Source organism: Peromyscus eremicus, chromosome 9 (assembly GCF_949786415.1).
Source record: "Peromyscus eremicus chromosome 9, PerEre_H2_v1, whole genome shotgun sequence".
Taxonomy (NCBI): domain Eukaryota; kingdom Metazoa; phylum Chordata; class Mammalia; order Rodentia; family Cricetidae; genus Peromyscus; species Peromyscus eremicus.
The window spans coordinates 83,240,876-83,257,650 of NC_081425.1; the positions used below are offsets into that span (position 1 = coordinate 83,240,876).

Sequence of the window (16,775 nt, forward strand, 5' to 3'; positions counted from 1 at the left end):
CTGGGTGGGCTACAGAGTGAGTTCCAGGACAAGCACCAAAACCATACAGAGAAACCCTGTCTCAAAAAAAAAAAAATAAAACAAAAGAAAAGAAAGAAAGAACGTATGTTTGATAAATAAGGTTTATAAATTCCTAAGGTCTACTGATGTTAATAGTAACTGACTTAAAGATAGATGTTTAGCTTCTTTGCTAACTTTGTTAATATTTGGATATTATTTGGATAAACTGAGTCTTACAAGAAACTGTGATATTCTGTAATGGTGCACTATGAAAAGATCAAAAAAGTTAAGTCCTTAGTCTCTCAATGGACTGTATTTATGGATTAAAGTTTTATTTTGATGATAAAGGATCTTCAATTAAATCTTCAATTCAAATATTTAGGGCTCAAAGTTAACATGGATAAAGCTGTAAAATCTTAGTCTTACATAAGCTACTAATTTGTTGTAATCTGCTAAAGATAATTAAGACCTGCAAGATAATGCTCAGTCATTCTATAAAAGACCAAATTCTTTTTTGCATTTTTTAAAAAGATTTATTTATTTACTATGTATACAGTGCTCTGCCAGCATGGCCAGAAGAGGGCACCAGATCTCATTACAGACGGTTGTGAGCCACCATGTGGTTGCTAGGAATTGAACTCAGGACCTCTGGAAGAGCAGCCAGTGCTCTTAACCTCTGAGACATTTCTCTAGCCCATAAAGAGCAAATTCTTTAATGTGCTCAGAACTATGCTCTTAGACGTGCCAAGTACAAATGTATTCCATTTACAACAACAAACTTTACTTAGCCTCCTATATATTGTTTACAAGGTTAAGCCTAAAACAAGTGACTAAAAACAAAGTTTGTTTAAAATCAGACATACTTAATAGATAATGGTCCTTAAACTCTTCTGAGATCTTCTGAATATGGCATTTAAAATGTTTAATGAAAAAGCTTCCTGTGACAGACAAAATTGCCGGCTCCTCACAGCAACCCTAAGGTCTCCAAAGAAGATGATGGGACACAGATGACTCCACCTGGACTGTGGTAATGCTGACCACTGGACCAAGACCCCATGCCTTGCCTATCACCAGGGTCCTGCTTGAACTGTGCACACTGTTGGGTTGCCTGCCCTCTTCTGCCTTGCTGAGGTGGGTCAGTTTTCCCAAGCACCTCCTCCACAGGAAAATCTCTGAGACCTTCTGGGTCTGGCAGCCAAAAGTTTAACGCTGTCTTGTGCAGCAGCTGACAATGTAATACTGTCCTGTGTGATGGCCCAAGACCTCTGTCTCCCACCCACTCCTTGAAGCCGTTGTGACCACGGGAGCCTAGGGTAACTGTCCACCACAGAAGCCTAGGTTAACTGTCCAGGCAGCGGTAGGTCTATGTCATTTTAGTGGGTACAGAAGCTATCTGGATTATACTTCCAGCTGTAAATTCCCCTTCTCGGATCGCTGATGGTTTTGACAGCTAACTGTAGCTTTGTCGGTTTAACTGTCGCTCCCAACTCCTTCCCTAAGGCTGCAGCCACACGCTCAGTTTATTTCAAATGTAAAACCAGGCCTCACTTTTCTAGGGCTACTAAGTCTCTTCCTAAGAAAAGCAGACAGTACAGTTCACCCTGCAGGGCCGACCTCTTCACGATAAAAGAGATAAACTCACAAACCAGGTTTCAATGTAACTTTTTACTAGTTCCTTTATTTAAAGTAACTTGCTTCACAATGCCTGCTCTCAGGAATCAACCACCCCTGTCTCATGGTAAGTAACTAGATGAAAGAAAAGGTTTAAAGTGTAACTTGTGAGGTCTAAGAAAGAAATGCACATTGTAAATGTCTAAGGAAGTGATTTAAGGTATGTAAAAAATGAGAAGTTTTTTTTATACTAAGACTTCAAAAGTTCAGAGTTTTGACATTAATCAACGCAGTGCTGTGAGGCTATTAATCTATTATATTAATCTGGGAAAGCACTGCTACTATTACCACAGTCACAAGCTCGAAAATTGAAATTTCCTTTGGTTGTCTTCTACGTATAGACTTAAAAAGTGCCTCTCAATTGTGCTAAAAACACCACTGTTCAATCTATATCTCCAACCCTCTGGATACATAAGGAAAGTGTTCATGCTTTTAACTCAGAATAATATTTTTTGGATCCCCAAGCTTTTTTTTTTTTTAAATGATTCAAAGTCATGATTTTACTGCTTTTTCTACAATTAAGATTTCAGTGCAGATTATAAACAGTGGTAATGCTAATATATATAACACTTTTTATCTCTTTTTGGAAACTTAAAAAATTTCTTGTAAGCTTCAGGGAGTTGAGACTTGGATCCATCTCTCAGTACTTCTCTGGGGTCCATTTGACCCCAGAGAAGTACTCGTCAATCAACAGCCTAAGTTTCCCCACCTGCCTCTTCTCAAGGGTAGGATTTCTCTCTTTCCTCTGGTCTTGGGACTCCCCTACTCCCTGCCCCCCAACTGCCAGACCATGGCCCTGGAAGTTTCAGATGTACACCCAAGATAAAAATATTCCACTAAGTCCCTTATCTCTACCTTCTGTCCTAGTCTCTATCTGTCCTAGCAGATTTCCAGTGAACTGCAGTCTGCAAACTGCCTATAATGTGCCAGCCTCAGCTGTTCCTTCAGAACCTGCACCCCAGACTTCCCCAAAGCAGCCTGCGCTTCACTAACCCCAGGTGGCTGCACAGAAGCTGGGCATCCAGGGAAACAGGTGTCTCCCAGCCTGTGTTCCTCTCTCTCTTCCTGGCTTTGACCAACATTCCAGCCTTCCCAGGCTCCCCCGGACAACAATGTCACAATTTCAGCTCAGAGGCAGTTATAGAAGAGACTACATGACCCCTTATCAACAAAAGGCTGGAATGTCTGATCCCAAAGAAACCTGTGTCAAATCTCACTCAGCACTTCTCACCCTGACCTCCATTCCAAACCTCTCCAGCCCAAGTGCTGGGCTTCCCTCCCCCAGCTTCTGATTCTTATATAACTTAGACATTTTGGTTACATACCATCTTTGGTTCTCTTGGCCTCTTGGTTCCTGGCTAGTCAGCCACTCTGGGCCTCTTGGTCTGCTTGGTTCCCCCCTCCCCCTCACTTGTTCCCCCCTTCTCTCTCTAGTCTCATGTCCCAGTCTATTCTGCTGGCCATGTCCAGTCTGGACTTTTCTAGATGCCTCTGGCTGTTCTCTTCCTCATATCTACAATAACATCTTTAATTAACCTCCTCAACTATACCTAAGAGGGGTCATGTCCTCATTTTCATTCAAGAGGCAAGCAGTTTTGCCCACTAAGCATTTTCCTTAGCCCCTTATGGTTTAATTTTTTTCCCCAAAAAACTTTCACTTCTTTGGTGAATTTCTTTTCCTTTTTCTTGTTTTTTGTTTTTCGAGACAGGGTTTCTCTGTGTAGTTTTGTGCCTTTCCTGGAACTCACTCTATAGACTAGACTGGCCTCGAACTCACAGAGATCCGCTTGGCTCTGCCTCCCGAGTGCTGGGATTGAAGGCATGCATCACCGCCGCCCGGCTCCTTGGTGAATTTCTTATCTAAGATTTGGACTGATGTCTTGATTTTATTCCTCTGTCTAGTTGTGTACTCTGTGTGGTAACTGATCATTACAAAAAGCAGGCTTTTGAATTCGTTGCCTGTCATTTCAATGATTTGGTTGTTGAAAAGTTACAAGCATTTGGGGAAGGTATTGTTAATATTCTGATCCTGCCTCAAACTCCGCCCATTTCTCTTCTCTCTTCTGCTTCTCTCTCCCTCCACTTCCACAAGGTGTGCATCCCTCGACCCCCCTCCCCCCCCCCCCCCCCGCTTCTCTCTCTCTCTCTCTGTCTCTCTTTCAGCCTCTTCATCTCTCTATTATAATAAATTCTCCATGTGGATGTAGCATCTGGGGTGTGAATGTCCACCAGCTGCCATGCTCGCATGGAGTGGGTTGCCCACCAGCCTGCATCTGCCCAGGATGCCAGCATGGTTTCCTGCACTCCCGGGATACCCACGGGGCGGGGGCGGGGGCGGGGGCCCGCGTAATAAATCATAACAGGTGTATCATCTCGCTTCTTTATATTACTTTATTTCTACATCCATAGTGTGTTTGCTGGGATGAGAATCCTCGAGTTTTATGAGGGCTCTGTTTAGTGGGTCATTGTCTTGAGTTCTCATTTTTCTTGACTTCTTAAAGGACAGAAAGCAGATTGCTACAACAAGAACTCATAAACAAACTGGGTATTTAGACTTTTAAGGAAGAAAAGCTCCAAACAGTTAAAAACATTTATACTCACAACATGGATAGAAAAGGAAACTAAGATCATTATAGAACAAACTGGGATTTTTTTTTTTTTTTTTTTTTTTTTTTTTGGTTTTTTCGAGACAGGGTTTCTCTGTGTTGCTTTGTGCCTTTCCTGGAACTCGTTTTGGAGACCAGGCTGGCCTCGAACTCACAGAGATTCGTCTGCCTCTGTCTACCGAGTGCTGGGATTAAAGGCGTGCGCCACCACCACCCGGCCGATTGTTTTTAATAATTAAGAAAAATGAAAGTACTGATTCAGCACTTAAAAAAAAAAAAAGAGCATGGGAATAAGCTAGACAGGAAGGGAAAGGTATGGGTGGAAGGTTCCCGGAGCTGTAGTTAGAGGAGGGCAGTGAAAGCAGTGTCAGACCAACAAAAATGACAGAGAGCGGTGAGGGAAGGAGAGAGAAGAGTTGAAGAGTTCGAAAGCAGGAAATCAGGGGGACAGGAGAGAGAGAGAGAGAGAGAGAGAGAGAGAGAGAGAGAGAGAGAGAGAGAGAGAGCAGCTTGTTTATTTAGGATATGGGGGGGAGGAACTGGGAGGTAGTAAGTAAGGTTCTCTCTGAAGCCCAAACAGGTCAGACCAGAAAGTGCCTTTTGCAGGCTGGGTCCTGCCTGATCTGCCCCTGATGTGCATGCCTCTGTAAGGGCTGCAGGATTGAACTGTTGTCAGGATTCTCCGTGTGTAGGTTCAGCGTGGGAGCATGCCCTTAAGCTGCTCCTACTAGCTAAGCCTGTGAACTGCCTGCTTGGCTGTCCCTACACCAGTGGCACTCTGGCAGTGGATGTGTGGGAAATATCTGCATGGTGCCTGTTTCCACCAAAAGTCTCCCAGAAAGCCATCAAACCAACGCAAAATGCTCAATGGGGAGGCGAAAGCACCCACTGAATGCTGACTTAGCTGCACCCACCCCAGCCTCTATTTAACGCACACACTGCAGGCCTGCCTCATTTCCTTCCTTCCCCCAGATGCCAGGTGGCAGTTCCCAAATGGAGGTAGCCTCTGCTTCCCCCAGCAGCCAGCTAACACCTCACTCCATGGCACCTGTGACCCAGGGTCTCTTTGCAAGTCATAACCAGTTTCCTGGGCTCACACTAATTCTCAGAGTGCTTGCTTAGTTAGCCAATGGAGAGGCTTAGAAATGTTTTTTAAAAAAAGCAAAGGCGCAGCACCGGAAGGTTGATGGTAAGACCTGTCTTAAGATGTTCCCACACCATAGCACCAGTGAGGAAGCTGTAAAGTACGGGGGTCTTCCTTAGGGTCTGTTTGCTGCTCAGATTAGAGATCTGTCTGCATTTTTGCAGGCTGCAAATTGTGCATCTGTGGAACTCCTCCAAGGCTTCCTTTTGTCCTTTGGCTCAAAGCCCCAGGGAGAGGAATTTTTGCCTTCTCTATTGTTGCCTAGAGTCTATGTTAGCCTCTCTCTCTCCCTCTCCCTCCCTCTTTCTCTCCCCCTCCTCTTTTGTCTTTGTTTCTCTGTGTAGCCCTGGCTGTCCTGGAACTCGCTCTGTGGAGTCTATGTTAGCCTCTCTCTCTCCCCTCCCCCTCTCTCTCCCTCTCCTTCTCTCCCTTTCCCTCTCCCTCCCTCTTCCTCTCTCTCCCTGCACCTCCCTCTCTCTCCCTCCCCCTCCTCTTTTTGTTTCTCTGTGTAGCCCTGGCTGTTCTGGATCTTGCTCTGTGGACCAGGCTGCCTTCGAACTCACAGAGATTCATCTGCCTCGCCTCCCTCCCTAGTGCTGGGATTAAAGGCATGTGCCACCACCTCACCTGGCAGTTTTTTGTTTCTTTTACAAATCTGAAGTTCGGGATTTCTGGCTTTCACTTGGTCACTGCCTATTGTTTACAGTTGTTCTCTGTGCCTTGACACACACACACACACACACACACACACACACACACACACACACATACCTGCAACTTTTCCAGCAGCCGCACACCTGATGGTTGCCCCGGGCTCAGGAAGATTTAGGAAAGTTCTGGGTGTCTTTAATTCAGCTGCTTTCTGAGTCGTCACAACTTCCTGCTCTGTAGTGCTTTCACCGATCTCTCGTAGCACATGTGTGCATGCATGAGTGTGTGTGTGTTACAGTGTGTGTGTATGCGGTGTGTATGTGTGTGTACGTGGTGTGTGTGTGTGTGGTGTGTTGTAGTGTGTATGTGTGTGTCTCTGGTGTGTGTATGTGTGTGTGTGGTGTGAGTGTATGTATGTGGTGTGTGTGTATGTGTGTTACAGTGTATGTGTATGTGGTGTGTGTGCATGGTGTATGTGTGTCTGTGGTGTGTGTTATAGTATGTGTGTCTGTGTGTGCTGTATGTGCACATGTGGATGTGGCCATGTGTCTGCCTATGTGCCTGTGTGTAGAGGAGGATGTCAGGTGTTCTTCCCTGTCATTCTTTACCTTATTCCCTTGAGACAGGGTTACTCAGCAGAACATAGGGCTAGGCTGGCAGTCAGGAAGCCCCGGTGATCCTCCTGTCTCCACTCCTCAGTGCTGGGGTGTGCTACTGGCATGCTTTTTGTACACGTGCCGGGGATTTGAACTCCAGACGTCATGCTTGCAGTGTGAGCACTCTTACCTGCCGAGCTGCCGATCTCCAGCCTCCTCCTATGCTTTATGGTATGCTGCGTTAATATCTTTTATTTCCCCAAAGCTACTTTTTCCTCCTTTCCTGTGGTTATAGGGACTGAACACAGTCCTTGTGCTTGTTAGTACTTAGTTAGTAGTGTTTGACTTCTTTAGCCCTCAAGATGCTTTAAAGTCTCTAGCACAGGAGAGATGGCTCAGCCATTAAGAGCACTCGCTGCTCTTCCAGAGGACAGTGGTTTGGCTAGCTCACTGACTTCAATGACGGTCATTTTTGAAATATCTTTGGGAACATGCCCAGCTCAGGACTACCTGTGGCTGAGTTTCTGTCTCAAATAACACAAAATACTGAGTAGAGAAAAACAGCATTCTTTAGATGATCCGTGGATGGCCAATCAGACGTCTCAAAGGGGTGTCCGTTGTTCCGGCGCCAAAGGCATTGCAGTACTGCCAGCAGACACCAGGTGGCGGTGTGGGTGGCTGCCGGGAAGAGCACAAGCAAAGCTCAGGGGAAAGTTACACACACAAGCCAGACCGGGCTAAGGGGCACACGGTCTCTCTCCAGGTTGGCTGATAATCTTCCCCTAAACTAAGCCAGGCCACGGAAACTGGGAGAAGCTGTTGTATTGTTGTTGCAGCTTGTCAAGTGCTCAGATTTCCACAAAAGAATACAAGGCGTTAAAGCACCAGAGAATGGCTCACTCAAGAGAGACAAGTTTCTAGACTGCTGTTTGCATTACTTGAGACAAAACTCATTCACAGGAAGCCCCCACATTGGGCAGGTTCCCACTTTTTCCCCTCCACACAGAAAAGACTGGAGAGTTCAGAGTTTGTCCAGCCAGGACATTTCCTCCTAATCAGTTTCCGGGGTTGGAGGGGAGGAGGGTTGGCTGCAGCCTCTGCCATGCTGGGACATTATACTCATTCCCAGAAGTCTCACAAAGGCAAGCTCATGTTATTGTTGAGCTCTTGTCTCTGCCACTGCACAGGGAAGGGCATGGGATTTCCTGTTTCAGCATCACACTGATAGTTCAGGTCCAACCGAGCTTTTGTCTCTCAGCTTGTTTGTGGCTTCACTTCCTAACTGAGTGTGCTGAGACTCTGTTGTTCCTGCCCTGGAGGCACTGCAGGGACCCAGCAGCAGCCATGCTCACTGGATCCACACAGAAGTGTGTCTGTGAGAAACATGACCTCCTCCAGGCCATCACTACTTCAGCATTGTGCACAGGCTGCCCAACAGTGTCAAACCCAACCAGAGCAGAAGAGTATAGAATATACTTCTTCTCCAACTGATGATGTAGAAAACCAAATCTGACCTGAGGTTAATGTGCAGGAGTTCCTGGAGTGATCATCCAAATGAGGGATTGCTCCCCTATAGCTCTGAGATCTGCACTGGGCACTGGAACCTACATCATAGTCCATCTGAAAATAAAAAAAAAAAAAAATTACCTAGGTTCTGTCCATAGTTCTGAAATTCTTGCTTATTTGTAGCTTTTCCTCCATCTACTAAAAAATCATAAAAAGTTATGCCAGGTCTGGTGGTACACACCCTGAATTCCAACACTTGGGAGGCACAGGCAGAGAGTTTGAAGCCAGCCTGGTTTACATAGAGAGTTCCAGAACAGTCGGGGCTACATAATGAGACCTTATCTTGAAACAAACAAACAAACAAACAACAACAACCCCCCCCAACCAAACCAACCAACCAACCAAACAAACAAACAAAAAACAAGCCCAAAAGGCAGGCCATGGTGACCTTTACTTTTATTCCCAGAACACAGGCTTTTGGATCTCTGTGAACTGGAGGCTAGCATCGTCTACATAATGAGTTCTGGGACAGCCAGAACAATATACAGAAACCCTGCCTCAAACAACAACAACAGCAACAACAACAACAACAACAACAAGACAGATACCAGAAAAGGCATAACACATGAACCCACATGAGAACAGGTTGTGAGCTTGTCTGAAAAGATATTATACTAAAGACATTAAAAACCTTTCTTGACTCAATGTACCCTTTAGTCCATACATCTTTACTTGTAAGTGTTCAATGCTATGAGTCATTGGTCTGGTTTGAGGTCTCTGGCTTCTGCTACACTATTGATAATCAGCCCTCATTGGGACTCTGCATGGATATCCTGTTGTTGTCCTGTGTCATGGAGATCCTGCAGTTTTGGATCTGTAGGCCCAGCCCCTTCGCATACTCTAGCAGTTCATCGATAAAGAGGATGTTGTGGTGGGCCAACTCATAGCCCTGGTTCTGGGCCTGGGTGGTAGCTGGGTTGGTCAGCTTACCAGCTTTCCCTCATCGTCATTACCAGGGCAAGCTCTCCAGCATTGCCCTAGCTAACTCCCTTGATGCAGCAGGCAGCAAGGAGCAGGGCCAGTCCCCCTGCTTTCAGGCCCTTGGGGTTGGCTCACCTGCATTGGTACTACCAGGGCCAGCTCTACTGTTTGGTTCAGGTGTGGTGCAGGGCCTGCTCTCCCAATTGCTGTAGGGGGAGTATGCGGGGGGGGGGGGTCAGCTTTCCTGCTCTCACACCCTTAGGGCTGGCTCACCTACATCCCCCCCACCAGGGTCAGCTCTAGTGTGCTGTCCAGCTTTTGTGAGGGACCTGCTCTCTTGAGTGTTTTAGCCAGTGAGGGACAGTGCCAGCTCTCCCACTCTTGTGACCTCAGGGCCACTCGACATGGGCAGTAAGGGGTGGGAGATGGAGGAGGTCTTCTCTCCTTCACCCACTCCATCTTATGGCAGATGAGGGTTGGGGCCAGACTGCCCTGTCAACAGGGTCAGCTCTATCGTGCTGCCTGGGTGAGGTGCAGGGCCTGCTCTCCCGAGTGCTGCAGCTGGTGAGGGGCAGGGTCAACTCTCCTACTCTTCTGACCCTGGGACTAGCTTTTGCCACCTTCATTAGGTGGCAAGGAGTGAGAGGTGAGGGGCAGGGGAATATCTCTCCCTCACCCACACCACCACATGACAGAGGTGGGGCTAGCTCTCCCACTTTTCTGCCTTCAGGGCTGGCTTGTTCACACCCCCACCAACAGAGTCAGCTCTATCATGCTGCCTGGGTGAGGTGCAGGGCCCGCTCTCCCGAGTGCTGCAGTTGGTAAGGGGCAGGGACATTCTCCAGTGAGGGGTGGGGTCAAAACTCTGTGCAGCTCTATCCTCACTGCCTTCAGTGGTAAGTAGCCATGGGGACATCAACACAGACTGTGGCTGTGGCAGGGCCACGGACCCAGACATGGCCCTTGGCAACAGCCCTGGCCCTCCAGAGGACACACGGCCCCAGTGGCTGTGCAGGCCACCAGACCTCTCTCTTAATTGCTAGGATTTGCAGGCAACCCTTCATACCTTGCCTTCTAGATCTACTGCCTTATCCCTGGCTTCATGTGCACAAGGCATATTCTCTAATTCATTCATTCACTCATTCATTCATTCATTCTCTCTTTCTCCTCTCTTCTCTCTCCCTCTGCCTTCATCTCCCCCTACCTCTCTCTATGTTCATTCATAAAGACACTCTTTTTTTTTTTTTTTTTTTTTTTTTGGTTTTTCAAGACAGGGTTTCTCTGTGTAGCTTTGCGCCTTTCCTGGATCTTGCTCAGTAGACCAGGCTGGCCTCGAACTCACAGAGATCCGCCTGCCTCTGCCTCCCGAGTGCTGGGATTAAAGGCATGCGCCACCACCGCCTGGCCATAAAGACACTCTTAATACCAGTTTAGGCACATGCCTTGCTCTTAGACTTCAGTGTGACCTCAACTTGCTGGTCTCTATGAAACCCTATTTAGAAATAAAGCTGACCCCCCCTTTACTGGATAGGGCTTGTAATAACTATTTTTAGTTGTCAACTTTATTACATCTGAAATTAACCACAGTTCAGAACTGGAATGCACACCTGTAAGAGATTTTTTTGTCTGGTTTAAAGTAGGTGGATTCACTTCCAGTCTGGAGCTTTGAGGTAGCAAGACACATACTTTTGATCTGGATCTTGAGACATGAAGACACACACCTTTAATTAGATATTGAGGCAGAAAGACACATGCCTTGATATACCTTTAATCTGGGCCACGCCTTCTGTTGGGAGCCTGTATAAGGACATGGAAGGAGGAAGCTCCTGCTCTTCACCTGCTTGCCCTTGCCTTGCTAGCAGGTCCATTCCTTCACTGTTGTTAAAGTCAACTTATTTGGGATTCCAGCATCTACTGAAGGCTGGCTGAGATACCCAGCTTTGTGGACTGAGCAAATACTGGATCCTTGGACTTTCCATTTACAGCCAGCCATTGTTGGATTAGTTGGACCACAGCCTGTAAGTCATTCTAGTAAATTCCCTTTATATATACATACATACATATATCTACATATATACATACATACACGCACACACACACACACACACATATATATGATTAATTCTGTAAGTTCTGTTACTCTAGAGAACCCTGGATAATACAAGGTTTCAACATCTGAAAACACACAGATCATCAACAGCCTTCATCAGACCTAGGGTCCAAGGAACATGCTTTGGAGGAAAATGTTCAGAGGTCTGGAGAACGTTCATTCCAGGCTGACCAGGGCCTGGTTCCTCTTTACAGGGACTGTCAGGATAAGTAGAAAGGTGAGGTGGAGCTTTAAATAAAGCTGTATGGTATAAGAACCCTGAGTGGCTCCTCTTGCCCACCCTTCTCATGTTCTTATAATGGATGTTGTGTCCAAAGCTAGGACTGCTACCTGTTTCAAGAGCATGTGAATTGTCACAGACGACTTTAGACCAAAGAATTTGGCTTTTGTTCACTGATTGAAGTGCTATAGCAGTGATCTACCATGTTTTAACCTGTGACTGTGCGCTGTGTGCTGGCTTTTGTGTGTGTGCGCGCGTATGTGTGCATGTGTGTGCATTCGTGTGTATGTGTGTGTTTTCCTACTCATGATGCCTCTCCATAGCCGAGGCTGCCCTCTTACTTGCCGTACTCTTTCCTCAGCTTCCTGATTCCAGGTTTGGTCCATCATATGCTTTCTCAGAATGTTTCCTTTAATGTCTGAGGGCCTATCTCTGCTGACCCCATGCTCAGGTGTCTCCAGCCTGACCTGCGAACAGCTCACCACATGAGCTTCATTAACAGCTCATGGCTGGAGTCAGTTCTGCTGAGGTTCTGGGGGACATTTTCATCACTACATATGGGATCCCTCTCCCTCTCTCTCTTTTATTTTGACCTCCACACTGTAATAATCCAAGGATCTTCCCTAAGTACTCGTTCACTTCAGGGGACTCACCTTTGTTTCCTCCTCCCCATCATCCTGACCTAGTTCCTCAGCATCCTTTATTTCTCATCTTAGAGTATGGATCTTAGGGAGGGGAAGAGCCATTCTTGGGCAGTGTTTGGAAGTGAGCCCTCAACTCCCCACAGATAAAAAGTTTCTACTGAAGCAGAGAGCTAATTTCTGGCTTTGGAAGGAAGAGGTGCTGAAGGGCTTCCCTGTGACCCTGGAAAGGCTCCTGGAAAGGGCAGCCTGGCTTCAGGTCAGTCTTGGATGAGCTTGTTAGCAGGAAAGCAAGGACTGTACAATGTGACACCAGCGGTCCCTTCCCTGGTCATTCTATTGTATCCTGGAGAGCCCTGGCATCTCTTGTGATGTCACCAGTGTTGTGGTGACATCAACTGCCCATGGAGCATTCATTCAGTGCTTTTATGGTTCACCCATGAACATGTTGGGAAGACTGAGGAGTATACTTGGGAGAGATACTGAATGGTATAGAGAGACCAGAGAGAGGCAGAAGGAAGCTGGCCTTCGGTCTCAGTGTAAAACATGGAGAAATAAATGGTTCTGGTGAAGGCATAGTGGGTCCTGGGCAGGGGATGGGGAACTACTGGGAAGAGATGAGGCTTCAGATTCGCCTTCCAGTAGTGGAGCTCAGCAGCTGGGAGCTTCTGGAGAGCAATGGGCCTATCCTGTTTCTCTGGGTTCCTAAAGAGCAGACCGAGAGTCAAGGATCTCTGATGGTTGGTTTGGGAGAGTCAAAAATTGTTCAGGCTGCAGCTGCTTTTCTGGGAGCACCTCAATTTCATCCTGAGTGGCAAAGAAGGGAAGCAAGAGGCACAGACTGACTAGAGCTGTCCCTCTCTGGGTAGGGTGTCGCTGCACTTCATTCTAGTAGATTTCTTCAGGTTCCATGGGAATCTGATGCTAAGAAGGGAGGGAAACTCCCCTGGCCATCTACCACAACCCCAGACAATCAGATGCTTTGGTCCTGGGGAAGTGTGATCAGGATTTGGTGCTGCTAAGCTCTAGGGACAACTGGACTTAGCTGCACCACATCAGATATGAGCTGACACTGTCCTCTAAATCTACATGGCTGGGCTAGCTGATGCCTTCCAGGGCCAGGGGACTGCAACAGGGAGGGAGGCACAAGCCTGGCCATGCTGGTTGAAGACAGAGACATAGCTCATGGGCCCCAGTTTGAGGATAGCTGCCCTGCTCTTCGGTGGCTTCACTGGGTCCCTACCATTTCCTCTTCCTCAGGCTTCTTCTTGGGACTCAGCATGGACTCCCCTGTCCCTATGCCATTCTACTATATAAGCTCACCTGGGTTTATCTACCCGCAGGGACTACTGTGGAGGCACTAACCCAATTCTCCATCTTCACTGAGAAGAATCAGGAGATGAACAAGGTGGAGAAACTGACCATTCAGCTACAGATGATGACCTGTGAGAGGAATGAACTGCATGGTAGCCTGACCCATTATACCAACAATGATTTGAACAGCAGGTAGTCATTATGCCCAGTTCTCTTGACTGTCTTGATACCACTGTGTCAAGCCCAGGTTTCCTGAGGAACAGGAGGCTGAAACTCTAGGTTGTCCTGGTGCCTAAACTAATTTTCCTGAGTGCAGTTGAGATGTACAACTTGGAACCTGTGTAGGAGTGAGATGGGGACCCAGGCTGTTCTGCTTCCTCCAAATGGAATGCAGAGCCTGTGGCCTGAATCACAGTCTGGGGTAGGGACAGTAGTGTGTGAGTTCTCAACATGCCTTTCTTTCTTTCTTTCTTTCTTTCTTTCTTTCTTTCTTTCTTTCTTTCTTTCTTTCTTTCTTTCTTTCTTTCTTTCTTTCTTTCGTGTGCATTTTTATTAAGAAATTTTTTTCATTCATTTTACACATCAATCAAAGATCCCCTCTTCCCTCCTCCCACCCCCAGTCTCCCCTTCCCTCCCTCCCCCCTCCCCCCACAAGAAAGCAAGGGTCTCCCATGGGGAGGCACATCCAGTAGAGGCAAGTCCAAGCCCTTCCTCAACACGCATTTCAAGAAGCCTTGACAAGTGTTGGCTTGTGGGTGATGCTGGGTGCTGTGAGTTCAAGGTAAGTCTTTGTACTTAGCCAGCAGGTTCTTGGGTTCTGGTTGCTACTGGCAGCAGCTGGAGGGGCCTGGTTCCATTTGGTTCATCTCAGTGTGTGACTAGAAGGCCTAGAGCTCATCACTGCTCCTTTCTGGTCTTGTTCCTTATACTCTGAGACAATGCCACCTTCCTGTACTTCTTTGGCAGCATAATTTTGTGTGTATGTGTGTCCCCATCTCTCCAGATCTTGAGAGTAGGTGAATCTGTGGTGGGGTCTGAGGAGCTGCCTGTCTCACAGCTTCCAGGTGATGCCTGAGCTAGCCTCATAACCTTGCTCAGGTTGCACAGCTGTATTATGTCTATGTATCTAATATGAGGTGGTGGATCACTTACTCATCATGAACAATGTGTGTATCTCTCCTATGCTATTGACTATGGTGTTAATATGCTGTTACTTTTTACAAAATGATGTCCCTAGAGTGTAGGAGAAAGTCTTGTTCTTTATAGTAGAGCAGAGAACATACAGTACTCAGATCAAAATCTGACACTTAGGACTAGCTACTCTGCGATCCTTATTCCTTAGTCAAAAGTTCAGTGTTGACTTATCAGCACAGTTGAGTCAATGGGAGGTAGCAGCTTAAGAGCTCAAATGGCAGGTCTCCACTGGGCCTGTGTCTTAACTACCTTCCTCTCTCAGGTCTGAAAAACTCCAGCCTGAGCTGGAACAGGCCACAGCCCATGATGGGAGCCTTCTGCTAAACCAGGAGCCACCTGCTGAGCCCTATCCCCCCCCCCCCCCCGCCCCAGCAACCAGGGAATTCCTGGGATGGATTTTCTTTCTTAAATTTGGTTTCCTATGTGTGAATAGGTCCTGATTCTACCTAGCCAGTGACCTAGGGAGGCTGCTTCTGAGTCTGATTCCCTTTCTTTTTTGACAACACCACTTGAGAGAACGGAAGAAGCCAATGGAAGCTACAGACAACTTGAACCCATGACATTCTCTACTCCAGGATCAAAGCCGTCTCATAAAACAAAACAAAACAAAACAAAACAAACAAACAAAAAACACTCCTTGTAGCTGTGAACTCACCAGTGAGGAAAATAACAACTGACCTCCAGGTGACCCATGCCCAATGTGATCCATGTGTCTGTTGGCTCAGTACACTTACTCCTGAAGAAAAGAAAGTATCAAAAATAAGCTTGAGATACAGAAAACCAGAGACAAAAATTACTCAGGACCCTGACATCCGCCAGCAAGTGGCCCCAGTGAGGGGTACTACAACATGGAGGGAGGAGATGTTGGTGAGCAAGACTTACTCTGTTAGTTTACCATTGAAACCTTTGGCAAATTTGAGTCTCCAGCCCCCCAGATATGGTGGGAAATCTGTCATGGAAGACTGTGTTGATGTCAAGCTGTTATCCAGACAAACCACACCCAAAAGCATAGGATTCTCTCTCCAGTGCAGTGCTAAATCAGACCAACTCCATGACATGCAGAAGCACTGCTGAGGATAGTCCCCACAGATGTGACCACAGTCCCTCTTTCCATGTAGTAGTTATTTGATCTTCCATTAGGAGGACCAATAGGGATTCTCAGTTTTACATCTGGACTGAAGGGATCAGACCTGAAAAGAATCTGTAGAGTGTGTCAGAGTCACCTTTGACCTTTGTAGACAGCAGATGATCCTCATGGATTTGTGGGTCTTGAATAATCACACAGGCAAATGTTGAGTGAAAAAAATCTCATAGTGGCCAACACATTGCAGAATCATCCTGCTGTAGAACTTCTTCAGAGGTCAGCTGGCCAAGTCTGTGTATATTATGCCAGCAGAGAGCGGTAATTCATCAGAAAACATCCCTTAGTGTCTCAAGAGTGTTCTATGAATTACCAGGCAGTGATAGGCCTGTGTTGGATAGGGTCTAGCAGTCATTTGACTGGGAAATTTCAGATAACATTACGACACTCAAGAGCTATGTCTGGTGTTGCTGGATCATGTGAATGTCAGCTCAAAGACATGTATATAGAAGGCACCATTCCAAAACGATCTGGAGGCATGTCACTCTACTTTCAGTGCAATGAGGTCAATTCGCAGTTCTTTGTTTATGATGAGATCTTGCTGAGTATAAAGGAAAGGAGTATGGGAATCACCTGTGCATCATGTGACAGTAGACCAACTAGACAGTACAGCATCATGACCTGCAGGGAGCTCGGCCTGAGTGTGCTGCCAGTGTTGTGCCTGCAGCTGATGAGATCCAGGCATGACCCCAGATATTGAGGCCAATGATAAGTTTGAGTTTTTAGGACAATTACTACTTGCTGGGTTTTGGGGAAAATCAGAACCCAAGGACCCTACAAATTAGTTACCACATAGTCCTGATACCCAGGACAGAGAATCATGATGGATTACAAGGTTAATCTTAATCCCAAAGGAGACTGCAAATGAGCTGATTTGGGCATGATGAGGTGTGCAAAATAAATGTGTTTGATGGAGGGGACCTGATGTTACTTTTGAAGGTGTATGTTCCTAAAAGCTGGAGCATGAGTTACTGTGAACCAATATAGACACCCACATAGA

The 16,775-nt window shown here is 46.6% G+C and overlaps 1 protein-coding gene across 3 annotated transcripts in view; it reads left to right on the forward strand.

The window, feature by feature from the left end:
• Positions 1–1,351: 1,351 nt before the first annotated feature.
• Positions 1,352–16,775, forward strand: part of LOC131919584 (uncharacterized) — a 29,409-nt gene continuing 13,985 nt past the window's right edge. Inside the window, exons 1-2 of one of the 3 annotated variants that reach the window (XR_009381302.1) lie at positions 1,352–1,738; positions 13,470–13,632. Coding sequence is in view for 1 of the 3 variants with exons in the window: in XM_059273891.1 (XP_059129874.1) it covers positions 1,438–1,738; positions 13,470–13,632 (464 nt within the window). In the remaining 2 variants the exon portion in view is untranslated. Of the gene's footprint in view, positions 1,739–10,542; positions 11,174–13,469; positions 13,633–16,775 lie in introns of those variants that run through there. The other 2 variants (XM_059273891.1, XR_009381303.1) reach the window with 2 other exon arrangements.